At 45.7% G+C, this 19,064-nt stretch overlaps 1 protein-coding gene across 4 annotated transcripts in view; it reads left to right on the forward strand.

Moving 5' to 3' along the window:
• The window catches only part of DCC (DCC netrin 1 receptor), a 948,093-nt gene that overhangs the window by 596,540 nt on the left and 332,489 nt on the right, over window positions 1–19,064 (forward strand). For all 4 annotated transcript variants that reach the window (XM_082241768.1, XM_082241769.1, XM_082241770.1 and 1 more), the window contains 2 exons: window positions 300–454; window positions 5,213–5,333. In XM_082241768.1, coding sequence (XP_082097894.1) covers window positions 300–454; window positions 5,213–5,333 — 276 coding nt within the window. The remainder of the gene's footprint in view (window positions 1–299; window positions 455–5,212; window positions 5,334–19,064) is intronic.

The following is a 19,064-nucleotide window of genomic DNA, read 5'->3' on the forward strand; positions in this document are numbered from 1 at the left end:
ACAATGACCAGTGATGACCCATGAAGGCAGCCATCAAGAGATAGTGAACACTGCCAGACAAGGAGGGGAGGGACCGCTCCTCCAGCTATATATAGTGGGCATAGGCCAGTGCCAGGTTTAAGCTTTCAGCGTTGCATGACGTAGGCTGGAGGAAATTGTTTTCTCTGCACTATCAGTGAGAAGGAAAGGGGGAGCAGAACACGATGTGTCATTTTTTTGCGATATATATATATATATATTTGTGATATATATGCATTCATGCTCACTAAAATCTTTTTCTCCCTGTTTTGTTCTTGCAGTTCCACCATGGTTTATCAATCATCCTTCAAATCTCTATGCCTATGAAAGTATGGACATCGAGTTCGAATGCTCTGTTTCTGGAAAACCGATTCCTACAGTGCAATGGATCAAGAATGGAGAAGTCGTCATTCCTAGTGATTATTTTCAGATAGTGGTAATCATTATTTGTTTTTACCATTATTCCAAAACAAGGAAACAGACACAATTCAATGGGTGCAACAAAAGCTCTGTAAAAGGTGCTACCAAAAGTAGACTTGGTTAGTTTTAGCTTTAGTTTTCCTTTAGATCCTGGCTCCTTCAAGTTTCCCCAGATTTCTCCCAGGTCCCTTGCTATTCCCCTCCATCTGCCTTTGGCTGCAGCAACTGTTTCCCCTGTCCTGTTCGGAACCTGGTCCTTTAATATACACCAGCCAGACTTCTCTACCTGGTCACTTGGGTATGCTCATAAAAAAAGAACAGTCGCCATCAATAGCTAAAGGAAGCTATGGCAGCACACTAACAGCAAAAGAAAATCAGCTTAGTCCATCAAAAGCCTATGAGCAGAAGGTAAGTTTTTTACCTGTGCTGAAAAGATGTCAACAAAGGTGGCAGGTGGATCTCAGTGGGGAAAACATTCCACAGATGAAGAGCTGCAACCGGAAAGGACTCTCACCTTCTAAGACTCCCTCAGAGGGAAGACCTGGAGAAGGGCCTCAGAAGAAATACCTAGGGCACCTTCAAAGATGCTACAAAGATGTGTAGCAGTGGGCAACCTGTCTGTTCAGGAAACTTGTCTGTCACCACTCACTGCTTGTTGAGAAACCCTTAAAATGTTTCTGGGGTACTCCAAGCACAGCTGAAAAAACCCTGCCCCAGACCGCTGGTCTTTAATGACCCGCTACTGAGCCCTATCTAATGTGAAACACAACAACAGCACTACTATCATGTAAAGGTAAAGGTACCCCTGCCCGAACGGGCCAGTCTTGACAGACTCTGGGGTTTGTGCGCCCATCTCACATCTATTGGCCGGGGGCCAGCGCTGTCCGAAGACACTTCCGGGTCACGTGGCCAGCGTGACAACGCTGCTCTGGCGAGCCAGAGCCGCACACGGAACGCCGTTTACCTTCCCGCTGGTAAGCGGTACCTATTTATCTACTTGCCCCCGGGGGTGCTTTCGAACTGCTAGGTGGGCAGGCGCTGGGACCGAGCAGCGGGAGCGCACCCCGCCGCGGGGATTCGAACCGCCGACCTTTCGATCGGCAAGCCCTAGGCGCTGAGGCTTTAGCCCACAGCGCCACCCGCGTCCCTACTATCATACAAAGTGGTTAAAAATAAAAACAAACGAGTGAGAACTCAGGTGTATTTTTGTACTAAAGGTGGGCCCCAGGTGAGGAAATTTCGCAGACTACTGCATCATAGAATTATAGCAAGGGTCAAGAACTGGATCTGGCTAGTGGGCTACTTTGCAAAATGCCCTCCATAGACCCACTTTGACAGGTGGGTGCCAATCACTTGGCATCCTAATGACATCTACGCTACAGTTGAACAGCTCTTAACATTAGGCGGTCAAAACAGGTGTGTCCCATCCTGTCATAACATTCCAGATTTTCTCCCCCACTGATAGATCCCTTGCATAGATCTCTTTGATACAGGATAGATAGATCTCTTTGATACAGGAAATCATGGATAATGTACTATGGAAGTTACCGGTCTAAGGCTACACCTAACCTTCATTGTTTGCCTGCCCAGATAATACGTGGAATACGTGGAGTTGTCTTCAGTTCAGAAGTAGTTAACTGATGCTTTATTAAAAAAAATTGTGGCCATTGGATAATCCACCCCGCCATAATGACTTTTATTTTAGAGGTTTAGCAATCTCATGCATATAGATCAGCTTGCCCTTTCCTAATTAATGTTCCTTCTATTAAGTGAAATTGACAATGATTATCTAAATTAAACATGTTCCAGTTAATAAAAAGGCATGGGCGCTTTCCCCGCTTTTCATTCAGAGAGGAAGATTTACTCAGTTATAGGAGCATCCAAGTTCACACAACTTTACCCACCATTGCTGTTTATAATAAAGAGAATCAGGCAGGCTTTGCTCAGCTTGCCAAGAGACAGACATTTTCATTAAGTAATTGGGAAAGGGCAGGTTCCCCTTTTGTTCTTTTTTTCCAAAACTGCCCAGGGAAGAAAGACTTTTAATAAGAGAATCATTCTAGGCAGAACACTTTTATTTATTTCTTCTCCTTTTTTGCGGTGCCAAAGACTCTTCCTTAGAAGCCAAAGTTTTACAGCATCATTTAGTTCTGCCTGCCAACAGCACCTCCAGATGAAACCCTGCCCGGATGCAGCTGAAACGAAATGGCCTCCTTCCCTTTGTGGCTGCCTGTAACCTGGGAAGGGTTGACCTTCAAATCCTTTCGCTTGCCTGGAAAAGTATTTAAAAACACCCACACAAATCCACCGAATCTTCTGCCACTAAGTGCACCCGTTATGCAATGCAGACCCCTCTTGATGTTGATTCTACATGTTGCATAAAGTGTTTGCGCTGCCCTTACGTGCGACCGCAGTACTACTATTAGTTAATCAAATGTCCTGGTAGCAGGGTGAGCAAAGCGAGTCAGCACATTATCTAATGTATGTGCATTTTATTACAATCCTCTAGGGATGAACTGGCGGGCATGAGTGAATACCAGCATACCTTAAAGAGGATGCTTTTTTTGGATGTCTTTAAAAGAGGATCAAACAAATTCAGGGAGGTAGAGGCTTTTAGCCATAGTGGCTATGCTCTGCCTTAATATTTGAAGGCTGTTTGCTTTTGACTATCAGTTGTTGAAAAGTGCCCTTGGGTCTTGCTTGCAGGATTCCCATAGGCATCTGGTTGGCCACTGGGATGACAGAACGATGGATTGATCCATGTTTCTGACTTCCAGTTGCTGGAAACCTTCCTTACAACTCTTTCCCCTGTTTTAGCCATATCCATGTTGCTGGTGGTGTTGGCTTCTAAAACATTACTAAAGGAGGCTGGCACTAAAAGGTTTTTGCCTAGTGGCAGCAGTAATAAACTGCTTTAACTGCAATAATCTCTCAGCGGTGTGCAAGAAATACAATACAGAAAATGTAAAAAAATGGTCCAGACTTTTGCAGTTCCCCCTCATGCAGTTCGGGGTTACCTGTCTTCAGAGGATCAACAGCAATGCATGGCCAAAGCACAAAAAAAGATGGGCTTGTGGACAGATAGTCTTGCAGCGTGGTGGTAGGGCAGGCAACTTTTGTCATGCGGGTGGCAAGGAGAGGTAAAAATTGGCTGAAAGGAGTTGGCTGGACAAAAGAGAAAATTGGTGGCAAGGAAAACAGGACCTGTGACATATCTGCTTTCAGTTCTTTGTTGTTGTTGTTTAGTCATTTAGTCGTGTCCGACTCTTTGTGACCCCATGAATCAGAGCACACCAGGCACTCCTGTCTTCCACTGCCTCCCACAGTTTGGTCAAACTCATGCTGGTAGCTTCGAGAATACTATCCAACCATCTTGTCCTCTGTCGTCCCCTTCTCCTTGTGCCCTCCATCTTTCCCAACATCAGGGTCTTTTCCAGGGAGTCTTCTCTTTTCATGAGGTGGCCAAAGTATTGGAGCCTCAGCTTCAGGATCTGTCCTTCCAGTGAGCACTCAGGGCTGATTTCCTTCAGAATGGATAGGTTTGATCTTCTTGCAGTTCTGGCCATACTCATAGTTGGTGCTAGGCCTATCAACCTTTTTGGCTCCAGATAATTATAATAATGGACGCGGGTGGCGCTGTGGGTAAAACCTCAGTGCCTAGGACTTGCTGATCGTAAGGTCGGCAGTTCGAATCCCCGTGGCAAGGTGAGCTCCCGTCGTTCGGTCCCAGCTCCTGCCCACCTAGCAGTTCTAAAGCACCCTTAAGTGCAAGTAGATAAATAGGTACCGCTTTATAGCAGGAAGGTAAATGGCATTTCCATGTGCAGCACTGGTGCTGGCTCACCAGTTGCAGCTTCGTCACGCTGGCCATGTGACCCGGAAGTGTCTTCGGACGGCGCCAGCTCCCGGCCTCTTGAGCGAGATGAGCGTGCAACCCTAGAGTCGGTCACAACTGGCCTGTACGGGCAGGGGTACCTTTACCTAATTATAATAATTTATTATTTATACCCCACCCATCTGGCTGGGTTTCCCCAGCCACTCTGGGGGGCTTCCAACCGAATATTAAAAACAATACAGTGTCAGATCTGCCCACCACTAGCATCAGACCTGCACACCATGAGCCAATGAACCCAGCTGGTTACTGGCCCCAAGGGAATGCAGCCTTGAACAGAGGTAGTGGCCTGTGGGGATGGGTGGCTCCTTGCACCTGACCTCCCAACGGCAGTCATTACCTCTTAGAATCCTAGACTTGTAGAGTTGGAAGGGACCCCGAGGGCCAACTAGTCCAGCTCCCTGACATGCAGGAAACTCAAGGAAAGCATCCATCATAGATGTTCATCCAAGCTCTGCTTAAAAACCGTCAAGGAAGGAGGGCCCACAGCCTCCCGAGGGAGTTTGTCCACTGTTCCACCTCTTAGCAGGAGGCAGAAGAGGGTGAGGCAGCAGGTGGCTGACGCCATGTGGCTGCCCCAACAGAGTCCACCTGGCATACCTACCCATCTGCTTGCAAAATGCCAGTGTCCTCACCCCTCCCTATAAGCAGTAGCTACTCTGCAATGGGAGGTCAGGCACAAGGAGCCCCCCGCTCCCTGCTGGCCACTCCTGCTATATAGAAAACAAGTTTCCCCACAGCTTATCTCACAGAAAACATTGAGGAAACCATAAAACTGAAGTGTGCCTCCAATTTTAATTCAGGAGAAAGAAAGAAAAAAACCTGTGAAGTTTCTGAGGCACAGCTCTAGGTAATTGCTTCTGCTTCTCTCCCTCTCTTTAGGGTGGTAGCAACCTGCGGATTCTGGGCTTGGTAAAATCAGACGAAGGCTTCTACCAGTGTGTAGCTGAAAATGATGCTGGGAACGCTCAAACCAGTGCGCAGCTCATCATCCCTGAACCTGGTAAGATGCAAAAGGCATACAGAATCGTTTGCTTTGTTTTAATTAATATGATTAGCAGAGCCATGGACCATGTGACTAGCGGCGGAACATATGCCAGCGCTGCCCAGGGCGGGCATGCTCCTGAGGGGGTGGGGTGTGCTTCCAAAGGGGGAGGAGCACGGAGGGTGTCCTCCCAGGTTCAGGATAGCCGCTCGGGTGCACGGAGCAGCGTGCGCGCCCTGCAGCCAGGAGTGGAGTGAGCCGCCCACTGGGCTGGAGCGAGCCGCTGGTGGTGGGCATCTGGCGCGCCCCCCACCTGTGACTTCCAAGGCTCCCCCAGCTGTCAAAATGAAGGGGGGAGGGGGAATGCCACCGGGAAAGCATCACAGCTCCCCCTTCCCCTGATGGCTCGGGGTAGTCTTGGGGGTCGCAGGCGGGAGGCACGCCAAATGTCACCTGGGGAGGTCCGCCCCACTGCACCCCACTTCCTCCGCCCCTGCGTGTGACCTACACCAGCTCTTGGTTTTTTTGCTTGGATTCTTACTATTGTGGTGATCAGTCTATAGCAGGGGTGGCTAACTCCCAAGAGTCTGCGATCTGCTCACAGAGTTAAAAACTGGCAGTGATCGATCCCCTTTTGGGGGGTTCAGATTGAAGTTCTTGAGCTTTTTTTTTTTTAGGGAGGAGGGCCCTGTTTTTTGGGGTGCAGGACAAAGTTTTTGAGCTTCTTTGGGGGAGCCAGTGATCTACCAATGATCTACCACTGACGTCCACTGGTCTACCAGTAGATCACGATCTACCTGTTGGACACGCCTGGTCTATAGTGATACTGGCGAGTAATCATTCGTTGTTGTGTATCACCCGTTTCCATTGGGACAGAAGAGCCCTAGGCTGGGCCCTTGAATGATGCTAAGCAGATGTCACATGTGCTGCAGGAAATGTCATTCCCCTCCATGTCCCACCTCAGCAGAAGGTGTGCGGAATCACATCTCTGGGTTGTATTTGACTAAGCCTACTCAGAGTAAGCCCACTGGAATCCATGAAAATGACTAACTTAAATGCATTTTTAAATGGGACCATTCAGAGTAGGACTTGGTGACATACAAGCCTTCATCTCCTTTTTAGTTGGTGGTTTTGCTATTTGTGCTGACCTAGGAGGCGGCGTAGACAAGACAATTAGAGGAAGCCCATGGAAGAAGGCAGGTCCATAGTGGCTGGTGCCCTTTGGTAGGCTGGTGGATGGAAGGAGACGCCAAATCTGGTCCTGAGCGTCCCACCTGCAAATGTTTCATTACCTGAAGGGGACATGTGCTTCCTTGCTGCATGCTGTTGTTTAAAGTGTTTGCATTACAAAGAAAGTGAAAGATAAGTCATATGCTGAAAAGTAGGCTTTGATGGGGACAGATGTTGTTCTTTAAAGAGGAGGTGGTGAAAAAGAAACCATGTGTAGAGAACAGAACACAGGTACTCAGCTGAAACTCCTTCTGTGGGTCTGACCTTCATAGAAAGTGTGTCATATTTATGTTGTCCATTTGCATTCTCACCTTATTGTTATTCTGGAGGCAGAATAATCTTGGCTAATTGACTGATACTGAAGGGAGAAAGGTAAAATTAAAATAAATGCATTTTTTAAAAATAAAAATAAACCATCCTTATGAAAACAGATGGGGAGACAGGAGCAGGTGGCTAATTCCACCATAGCCTTTCTCTCTATCTCTTTAACTTTGACCCTGAAAATAATCTGTGTTCCTAACCTGTCAATCTTCAATTACATGCATACAAATGCAAATCAGGGGCTGATTCACACAGGTATTGTGGCAGAGATGGGGAACCTTTTTTGAGGTTCATGGGGCACGTTCTATAGGTGAGTGGGGGTCAGCGACAAAAGTTGGTGGAAATAAAAAAATTCCTTCCAGTAGCACCTTAAAGACCAACTCAGTTAGTTCTTGGTATGAGCTTTCGTGTGCATGCACACTTCTTCAGATACACTGAAACAGAAGTTGCCAGATCCTTCTATATAGTGAGAAGGTGGGGAGGGGTATTACTCAGAAAGGTGGTGGGAATGGGAGATTGGCAGATAGCTGAGATGAGCCTGTTGACGACTCTTAACGACTGCAATAGGTCTTACAGGAAAAGGCAAGGGGTGAGAAGGTGAAAAATGGCTTAGTCATGTATAATGAGATAAGAATCCAATGTCTTTGTTCAGACCAGGTCTCAGACCAGGTTCAGACCAAAAGTTGGTGGAGTAATGGATGCGACTCTCACCTTTGTACAGCAGATTTTATTCCAGCCATGCAAAAGTTAAAGGGCGTGCGCCATGATTCTTTCATTTTTCTAGGACAAAGACTTTCCAATGCAATCTTGCTGTTGATCAAATCTGTGTTTCTTTGTGCATGTCATTTGATATCCTGCCACTGAGATTCATATGCAGCAGTTGTTTTATTATTAACAATGTGATTATGATCTGACATATTGCAAGCCACATTGTACCTATGATGGCTTTCAGCATTCTCTGATATTTCTCTTTCTGCATTTTTGTACATCCAGAAAACCATTTAGGGTTGTCAACATTCACATTACATTTAAGTGCTGATATTCACCTAGCTTTCAGACAGTTACTGTAAATGGTATGTTTATTTGTTATGAAATAAAATAATAAATAAGCAACATATGGAAAGGGATACTTTAGGAATTAATTATTTGCAAATTCCAATATGAACATACCTGGTCCGTGACTCCCTGGACTGAGGGTAGCTGAATCTGGCAATCTGGGTTTCTAATTTTCCCCATCTTAAATGCAGTTAATATTTCCACATCATTTGAGGATAATACCTCAATAATAACCTGAAAAAGTTCCAATGAAAATTCATCACTTTAATGTGATTTCCTTTAATATTCACATTTTTGTATGCAATTTTACATAATATACACATTTCCCCAAAACAGTTTAATATAACACATTTTTTTGCATGCTATTGTCACTGACATACACATTTCTATTACAGATAGGTAGCTGTGTTGGCCTGCCATATTCAAAATAAAAAAATTCTTTCCAGTAGCACCTTAAAGACCAACTAAGTTAGTTCTTGGTATGAGCTTTCGTGTGCATGCACACTTCTTCAGATACACACATTTCTATGATAATACACATTTCTATGTATGCATTGCCCTAATATACACATTTTTGAACATGGTATTTGGCTTGAGAACTGCCTTGTAAAATTTGAAGAAGCGCATTTCAGTTAACATATATTGGAAAGTGTGAGATAGGTCAGTGCGCCTTAAAATACAAAGTTCATCCAATTGCTTCCCAACCTTGGACTATTGTTCAGATTGGAACACAGTTACCCTTCGGATTTTTCACTTCTCCAGATTTTGGCAATGTGCCAGTTTTCAGCCCAAAGCAATGCTTAAAGTTGTGCATGTTTAGGATAAAATAAATTCAAAATGCATTATGTGGCAGAAAAATGCATTTAAGTACAAATTTGCACAGTTATGTTTTTATTCACCCACCACATCACACACACAGAGTAATGCATAAATAGAACATAATGGACTTAAAGGTAAAGGGACCCCCGACCATTAGGTCCAGTCGTGGCTGACTCTGGGGTTGCAGCACACATCTCACTTTATTGGCCGAGGGAGCCGGCGTACAGCTTCCGGGTCATGTGGCCAGCATGACTAAACCACTTCTGGCAAACCAGAGCAGCACACGGAAATGCCGTTTACCTTCCTGCTGGAGAGGTATCTATTTATCTACTTGCACTTTGACGTGCTTTCGAACTGCTAGGTTGGGAGGAGCAGGGACCGAGCAACGGGAGCTCACCCCATCACGGGGATTCGAATTGCGACCTTCTGATCAGCAAGTCCACGCTCTGTGGTTTAACCCACAGTGCCACCCGCATCCCAATAATGGACTTATGCGAGTGCAAAACTCACATGGACCAGAAGTGTGTTAATCCACCCACACCTTGCCCCTCCCCATTGGTGCCAGGAAGTTCAGCTGCTCCTGCTCGTAATTCTACCTGTCACCTGTGCTCAGAATGATGACCTTCCTCTTAAGAACTGCTGTGTGTGTCACACACCTCACTTTTGGCAAGCCTACAGTTTTTGTGTGTGATTGTTTTACATGGAAGTCTGGTTCCCACATTCAGCTTCTGCTCTTTTACCCAGATGCCAACCCAGTGGGGGAGCGATAGAGGCCATCTTTTGTGATAGAGTCATTTAATTCATCACTGGGAACAGCCTAGAGGAAGTTGTATAATTCATTGCAGTTGCCACCTAGATGTTTGAGTGCTTGATAGCAAATTGCTGTTCTTTGGGTGTGCATTAAAAAAAAGAAAGAAAGTTTGGCGTTGGACTAGAATGAAAGCAAACACAAATGAAGACAAAATCCTAAAGAGCTATGGGGATGCCATTGTAAACTGTCTCCATTCTCCCCCTTATAAATGATGGATTGCTTTTCCCTGGCTATTTAATCAGATCTTCAAACAATGCCACTCTGATTCCTCTGAGATGTTGAGAACGGCGGGATGCACAGATGGTGGGGGAACCTGGTATAAATACAAATTGAGCCCTGGACTTCATCACACTGAGAAGAACATAGCCCTCTCTGTTTTAAAACCTTGTCAATAAATGGACACCATCCCTGTCTCACACGGCATGAGGGCTGCATTCCCCAGCTGTTCTGTTTGAGCCTGTCCACAGGCCACAGACGGGGTGTTACCCCTAGCAACTGCGACAAATCTGTTTGGTGCTGAAATACAGACAATGGCCTATTAAACCCACCCCTGGCTGTTGGAGGATATTTATGGGAGCCTAATGAACTTTTGATATAGTCTTCTGAGTGGTGGCCAGTTCCTCCTTTTGCAGATATTCAGTCTTCCAATTCCAAGTCTAGACTAATTGGCTAGAGTTTAGGTTCACAAAGCCTCTCCTCTTCCACGAGGGGAGGGGTTGTAAGTGGGAATCACTTTCTGCACTTGCGGGGGGACGTGACAGAGCCCCTGCATCACTGGAGACTTGTGCCCGCATCACGCACCCTAGCCAGCCAATCTGGCTGCCTGGGGGGGGGGGGTTAGCTGTTTAAAAATGGTCACGGGCACACGAGCACTGCCTTTTTGTTCCAGCTTCCTCGGATCACCCTCCATCCCTCTAGGTTTTGCTTCTGCACCTGTCCTTGCTATGGACTTCAGTTGGTCACCTTGGTTGTCCAAGGGGTCTGGTAGGAATTATTTCTATTTGGCAGATTGGCACCAGCCACTTGGTTTCTTGCCTACCTCGTAGCAAATTGTCACAACTTTGTCAGGTTTGGCAGTTAGGCACTGGAAAATGTGTTGTGTGTTTGAGAGGAGGTTGTGGCCATCACCTACCCCTCCCCTTGAAGGGTATTCCATTAAAGGAATCGGGTGGTCATGGTTTCTGTCCGATGCCCAGGTGGTGGCTAGGGCCATGGCATGACCCTCCAGTGACTCTAGGGGAAAGCTTCCAGTTGATTTGAATCAACAAGGTCCCCCTACAGGTTGTTAACCCTGCAGAGCTGGCAGGAGTCTAGTCTGTTCTGAGCCAGTGCGTAAGTCAATACCACTCACATTCTGTAACCAATAAAGTTTGTGGCCTTTTTTAGCCCATTAACCTAAAATGCTTGTGTCCATATGTCTTATTTCATCACAAAGCGGGGAGTGGGGCCTCCACTCACGAGTTTATTTTCCAAGCAGTAAATTCACTGTAAGTCCAGATAGCCACTCAGATAATCATCCCCAAATCCAAAGTTCAGAACTGATGATTGGTGATAAAAGCTCACAGATCTCTAGAGATGAAGTTTACCATAGTTCAAAATCTACTCTTTTCAAAATTCATACCAATATCCATTCAAGAGCCAGTCAGTTTCAGTGTCTGTGAATGGTCTAATCCAGACAGATTCTCACAGTTTCCATTTAAACCAACAGTCCATTGTCTTTTAGATATTTCTGTATGTTATATTCCATCAGACATGGTTTCCCTCAAAGCATTGCAGATTAAGTATGGCAGACTGTCCCTGGTAGCAGTAGGTCAAACAGTAATTTAAAGAGCTTAATGAACTTTTCATATAGTCTTGTGAATCAGGATAGAAGGATCTGTCAGTTTCGGCTTACAGTTTCTCATTGTCCTGCTCTTAAATTCCCCATTTTGCAGCAAATCGTGAATTAACCCCTCAAAAAACCTCATGAAATCTCATCAGCATTTTAAGTGCGAATTTTTCCTAATGACCTCAATTTTATTTTGACTAACGTACCCAGTTTTGCAAGCAATTTCCCTTAATACAATGCATTTTTGTATGATAGATTTCACCAAAATCATGTATTTTTTATGCACGCTCTCCCATAATATATGCATTTTTATAAAAACTGCTTGATTGGAAAACAGCTTCACAGAATTCAGATAAGTGTGAGTTCCAAAAGGATCCCTGTGGTTCAGTTCACATACTCAGTTCAGAAGGTGAGAATGTGATAGATTCTGCATTATGTGTGCTGAATCGAATGTCTCCCCCATCCCTGCTTGTGAGTGGTGACCAACTCATCCTTTTGCAATAGTTGTGTTGAAGAAAAGGTGCTAATGGTAGATGACTGGTTCATGGAGAAGCAGGAACAGGCACATGCGGGATAAAGCCTTTTGAGGCAACTAAGCACACTTCCCTCATGCATTTATTGAATTGGTGTTGCTGAGCTACAGCTTCCATCTTCCCTGATCATTGGCCATGGGAGTTGAAGTCCAGCAATGACTGTGGGGAGGCTGTGCATTCCCATCCCTAGTATAGTCCCTCCACCGAAACAGGAAAGCTGGCCACTTAAGGTTCTCAGTTGAGTGAAGAGTACTGTGTTAGAATTCCTGATCTATGATTGCCGTCATAGGATTGTTGTCTTTCACATGACGGTGTATGTTTTGACTCCACAGAGTGGGAAGTGACGGAGACAGGATGTTTGTGTTACTGTGTTCCGTGAAGTGGGGCTGTTGTCCTTTGTCCTTTTTCTCTTTGCTGTCTGATGCTAGAGAGAGAGGGAGCCATGTTGCAGTGCTCCATATGTGTTTATATGTAAATAAAGTAGATTAGCCAAAATGCTGAGTTGCTGAGGTCTGTCACGCATGATGCGCAAACTCTGCGGATCCCTAAGTGTGCCGGTGTCAGTTGGAATCAGTGGCAATGATGTTCGGGCAGAAGAAAGCTCTTGAGCTCCCGAACGATCGACCAGGAGGGAGGGAACATGCCAGTTGGGCATGTGTCTCTACAAGGGTTCTACTCGAGGCTGAACTCCTGACAACTGTAGGTGCTTCTTTTGTTGATCTACAGCATATGAGGATGTAGGATGCATGGGGATGGAAAACTGTGGCCCTCTAAAGGATGTTGGACTCCCAACTCCCATCAGCCTTAGCCAGCATGGCCAGCGGTCAGAAATGATGAGTGCTGTAGTCATTAACATCTGATAGGGCACCAGGAGACCCACCCCTGATGTATGGAGTGGGGCAGAGAATGCACAGAAAAAACTCAATACCCCCCATTGCGTTTCTATGACTGAACACAGCTCAAGTCTTTCAGCCTCTTCTTAAATGGCTTTTGCCGACTTGTAGCCGTAAATTTGAGTGGTTCTGAGGCTATTAAAACAACAGGCAATGAGAAGCATGTCCCTGAGGAAACTTCCTTCCCCAGAAGTGAACTAGCAAATAATCATAGTGAAAATCATTTGCTTTAGCTCTGCTTTGTTTTGCTATTCAGATATAGGCTCAGAGAAGCATTTTTTTTATTATTATTCCATAGAGTAACACATTGGGCAGTGGGGGGGAGAAGAGAAAGTCAGCCAAGGCAAATTTGAAATAATCAGCTTTTCCCACACCTGATGTATAACCAGTAGGATAATTGTCAACAGTATTTCATAACACTTTCCTCGCTAGCTAGAAACTTAGCTGGAGGATGCATGCTCAATCCTGGGCATGTGAGAAAAATATTAATTAGTAGCTCCAGGCATTGTTTGCAGGAGCTAACTTACAAGTGCCATGATAAAGAAAACCATGTCTTACCAAAATATTGTGCTAGACAGCCCCCACGCTGTACTGGCTTTATCAGACGGAGAAAGGATCATAGGCTGCACAGGAATTACTTGCAAAAAAATACCTTGTTATGAATCGTAGGCAAATCTTACAAAACCTTCATTTCAGTACAGCTTGCAGGGAGATGTTCCCAGTGGGTTGAGTCAGATCTACTGGCAGGGTGTAAAAGCAGAGGTAGCTGGTGTGATCCACTCCAGATGTTGTTGGACTCCATCTCCCAGCAGCCCAAGCTATCGTAGTCAGTGGTCAGGAACTATGGGAGCTGTAGCTCAACAACATGTGGAGGACTTAAAGCTTAAAGCAGTGTCAGCTCACAAACTGTTGACAGGGGTGGGGAACCTCTGGCCCTCCAGATGTTGTCAGACTACAGCATCTATCAGCCCTTGACAGCATGGCCAATGGTCAAGGGTAATGGGAGTTATATTCTGGCAACATCTGAAAGCCACCCTTGATAATCTAGGAGACCCAAGAGCTAAAGGGGAAATTGTGGAATTCCTATAGATGTCTGTTTGGCCAACAGGAAACAGGAAGCTGTACCAGGTAGGCCTTTGGTCTGAAACAAAAGGGCTGTTCTTGTGTTCTTAGGGCACTTGCAGACCACAATAAATATGTGTAGTGGTTGGGAGTTACTCGTGCGTAATCCTGCCCCCTGGTTAAACCCTCCGGACTGCACAGCCCATCTCAGCGTGGCTGCCCTTAGTCACTCGTAGAATCTGTCTGTGGGCGTTTCTTAAAGCGTTGCCAACATAAGAGTTGTTTGACGCCCAATCGTCTCCGCCTCTCACTGCGCGGGAGTCTCCTGCGCAGGGTGGGCGTGGGCAGCGGGGTGCTTGGGCTCTCCTCGCTAACTTCCAACGAAGAGTCCTGGAGCCCCTGCACCTCCCTGTCCCGTTGCTCTCCTGGATCCCTGGTGTTACACTCATTCTCTTCCCCTTCTTCCCAGCTGAGTCTCCCCCTAGCGCTGGGACCTTCTCCTGCAGAATCAGAGACCCTCTCCTTCTCCCGTGCCTCTGATGTCAGTTCCCTGACAATATGGAATCCTGCTTTGCCCAGGCTTCTACTTGCAGGGACTCCAAAGTCTTGGTTACCAGATTTTTTTCAATGAATCCAGGGACACTTTTCTTTCTTTTTTCTTTTTTTTAAGCTGAGTACCAGCAGGGAGTCAGTAGTGGGGATGGTGAGGCAAAAGACCCTGGGGCCCAAGCACACATGCATATTGTATATAAGGTGCAAAGCCCTTCTTTCATACCCTGTGGAACATAAATGCGCAGAGTTTGTAAAAAAACTAGGCAACGGTGTGACACCTGCTCATGACTCCTGAGCCTTCCCCAATCTCCTGCCCCCTTCCGCCTTTGTTTTGACAGATCGAGGGAGGCTCAGAAGTTGCAGGTGGCCGGCCGTTGCCCAGTTTTTTAAAACTTCTGCACATTTATGTTTCACAGGATGCAAAAGAAGGGTTTTGCACCTTGCCTTGCAGAGAAATCTCACGCCTTGTCCCCTCCTGGGCAATGGCCACCCGCCTGTGATTCCCAAGCCTCCCCCAATCTGTCAAAACAAAGGGGGAAGGGGGCAGGAGATCTGTACCGCCGGACATCCCCGGTTCCTTTTCGGCAGTGGCGGCGGCAGCGAGCACCTCCTGAAGCCAGCCAGAGCCAACTGCACCACCAGGCTGGCTCTGGGCTGCTGAGGCTGCCACTGCCACTGCCACGTTTCCCAGGCACAGATTTGCAAATCTGGGGACTGTCCCTGGGAACTGGGGATGTCTGGTAACCCTATCCAAAGAGGATTCAGGAGAAGTAGAATTGGAGGAGCAGAAAGAAAGCATGGTCAGGCAGTCAAGGAAGTTGGGGTAGAATCCATTGGTTTTGCATCAGCAGGTATAGAAAATCCCTAAAATTGCAGCACTTCTGTTGTGAGTGATCATCTGAGACCTTGATAGGGATCTTGACCTAAAAGCAGTCCTTTGGCACAAAGGACCCTCATCCTAAAGATCGTAAAGAGGATGGTACTGAAAAGCTCCTTACCGCCGCCCTAAGCTAGGTTTAGAACACTTTTCTGCAGTTCCGCCATGTCTGGATGAAGGGTTAACAACTTACGATGATGTAACCCACACCTAACAAACTCTCTCTTTTAGAATCTAAGTACATGCATCTCTGACACCTATATTTTTATTTCCTCCACCTTCAGTGTGTCAACAATTAGAATCCCCACATTTTCCGTGCCTAAAAACAATCATATGCTATAAATTTATGTTGCAGTTCAATGCTTTAGGTTCAATGTCAATAATTTCTACTTAAGTTTTAGAGCTATGTGCAGTTTCTGCCTCCCTTTTCTCATATTTGTTCTCCCCCCCCCCTGAGCGCTGATCAATAAGGCCTTGGGTTTTCATTGTTACAGCACTGACCTCATCTCACTCACCTTATCCTTACATTGTATTACCCGTGTCCTTTTTATTCAGGCTACTATGTGTTAACAGGGACATTTTGCTCAAAGCAATAGTGCAATGGAGGTCATTTCAATGCACTTCATTCTCCAGGAGCAACTGTGGTTTTAATTTAAGGCTATATGTCCTCCCTCCCTCCCCCCCACTTGCCTGGGGAAAATGTCTGTTAATAAATAAAAATAAACAGGGCTTTTTTTCTGAGTAGACATGCATAGGATCATCATTATTATTTATCTGTGCACTGTTTCCCCCCACAAAGTTGTGCCTGAAGTGTCTCACAGCATAGCAATTGAACAAAAAGAATTCAAAAATATATTAGGAACCATCAGAAATAACCAGAATGGCATGGATTCAGCTAAACCAGTGTGCTAGCAGAAGGCAGTTGCAAGGGCTCCCATTGTTCATGAAGGCTGACAGGAAAGTGCCTTGACCACTGCAGGTCAGGAAAAGGCCAGAGGCTTGAAATGCAATTGACTTTTACTCACAGAAAGTAACACAGCGAGTCCCTGGCTCGACTCCTTCAGCTTGAGATGTTTCTGGAAACTGAGCTCCAGCCCCACCTTCCCCCTTGAGCCTCTCATTCTGGAGCCCTCTCCAACAGACAAAGACTGTGACATGGGGGGTGAGCTCCTCCTCTGGGCCTGTCTGGCCCATTGCTTGGCAACATGTAGGTTTCTCCTAGAGCAGGATGTGAGAGGAGGAGAGCCAGTCTATGTCTGTGCTCACATTGAGGTGCTCAGCCTCCAGCCCTGTCCTGGAAGCCTTCTTCTGACCCCTCTCTCCAGCTTACTGCTTCCAGCACCTCCCATCTCATTCCTTCCCCAGCCTCCTCCCCATTGTCACACCACCAGGACCAGGGGTCTAAGTCTTTGTCTTCCCGGTCCTCCTTGGGGACTCCTCATTCACCCAGTTCCCGTCCCCTCCCCTTCCCCCATACGCCCCCCCCCCAAATCCACTCTTGTGGGGAGGTCAAAACAAGCACACTGGGAAATGATAAGGGATTGTTCCATCTAGCGGACATTCAGCTTCGCTGATTGTCCACAAGTTCTACTAGTAAAAGAGAGGGAGAAAAACATTTCTCTGCCCCCCCTCTCCATACCATTCATAATATTATAAACGTCTACCATGTCACCTCATACTTGACTTTTCCTTAAAAAGAAAGTTTGAAATGCTGCAATCTTTCCTCATCCGGGAGTCGCTGGATAAACCTTGAAGTCTCTTCCAACTCTGTGATTCTCCATTTGTCATCCTGTAACCATCCCAACACATTAAGAGGAGGAATTCCTCCCATCTGTCTAATACACAATCAAAATATAGAACCAAAAGCTCCAAAGCATATCAATATACAGAACAATGCAGATGGGCAGGGAGGGGGGAGAGTGGCTTTTTGACTTCCTGCCATATTCTCTTTATGTCCCATAGTAGGAAAATTTGATTACCCATATTTTAGCATGCATAACCAGTTTGTTATGCCCTTATGAGTCCACATAAGCACCAATAATAATAACAGTGACGATGCTAACTGTGAATTATTGCTTATGCATATTTTATGGCGCCCTTTAGTTTAACATCCTATAACCTTACACTGAATGTGTGAGTTGTAACAAACTTGCTTTAAAACCAAATTAGCCAAATGTTTATCTGGATTCAACTCTGACCCACAAATTGCCTTGCAGCAAATGCTATTCTGATATCCTTGGGAGAATATGAAGTTCTTTTAATGGGACTACTTATTCCGTCCTTACAAGACATACCTTGTTTTTTCTCTGTACACCTGGGGTATGGAATCGCCTCAGACATTGACCCCTTCCTTGAATCCCTAGTTTCCCTCTGGGGGCAAAATGTGCACTGGGTTGCCCTGATATGCATGGGAGCAGGGCTTATTTCAGCCGCAACGCCATACCAGCACCTCTCAGTTGGGTGTCATTGCCATCATAAGAGAACAAGCAAGGCATTCATGGTAAGTTCTGGTACCTCTTTTTGTAGGAAAATGGGCCACCATTTCTGATTGACAAGTTAGAAAAGGTGGTAGGGAGGAGGGAAGACAAGGTCAACCAAACTATGGTGATGGAAAATGCCCCTCAGCCTTCATTGGACCTTTCCACTGAAGGCTGAGGGACATTCAGGGACATTCTTGGAGGTGCAATTCTTCAGGTTTTCAAGGAGATGGTGAGGATAGTACTTACAAATTGTGATCCAAGAGCAGCTTTCTTTTTCTCTTTTTCTCCTAACCTTTGAAATCATAGCCATAGCTCAGCTGAGCACCCATTTGCAGCACAGCTCCACTGCACTTCGGAAATGGAGTTGCAAATGGCCCTAGGAAGATGTTCCATGATGCTTTTCTCATCCACATCCACATCTCTTCTCAAAGCAATGAAGAGTGCAGGCTCCATTATTCATAGCTCCAATATTTAGAGCATGTGCCCACAAATTCAGGGACCATGACATGCTGCAGTGGAAGAAATGCTGGGTCACAGGTTGTTGTGCTACGACTTGGTGCATAGACGTGCACCTGTTAAAGCGTGGACTTCTGCAACTTGCTATATTCTAGGTATTTTTGTTGACCTCAGTGGCTTTGTGTCTTTCCAAGCTAATAAATTTGATTTGTTAATCTGTGATTCAAACTGCAAACTCGGAACCAGGAGCAGCTTGAGTGAGCCATCACTGTGTCATCTGAACTGAGCCAGCGGCTCGTATTTCAGAATTTTGCAATAAAGAGAGGTGCCCATAACAAAGAAAATTGTTATAAGATATTAACTGCAGCAGCAGTATATTACACCTTGGAAGTTAGATAAGATCTATAAAGCCAGCAATGGGTGAGGCTGGTGTTGTAATGACACCAAGGGAGACTTTATAATATGTGGTGATATCTGTTATGGACAGAAAATGATTGAAGAAACTAGGAACTGGAACACCCTGAAATCATCAGGTTGACCTGGTATATATGATCTTAATGAAGTAGATGCAAGTTAACAAGGTGAGAGAATGTTTAGTTATTAATTTTGTTAGCAGCTGCTAGACTGAATTTTCCAATGCAAAGGAAAATATCAGTGGTGCCTTTCAAACATGAATGGGTTGGGTAGGGAAACTTGGATATTTGTGAATTCCAATAGGAAATGAGCAGCTCTACCCTTCCTAACTAAAGCATGGGGTAGAATACTGATATATAGACAGAGTAATAGATAAAATACATTTAAAACGCTTGTTTTCTAGAGAACATGCTGCAT

This window comes from Podarcis vaucheri, assembly GCF_965113315.1.
Source record: "Podarcis vaucheri genome assembly, chromosome: 11".
In the NCBI taxonomy this organism is placed as follows: Eukaryota; Metazoa; Chordata; class Lepidosauria; order Squamata; family Lacertidae; genus Podarcis; species Podarcis vaucheri.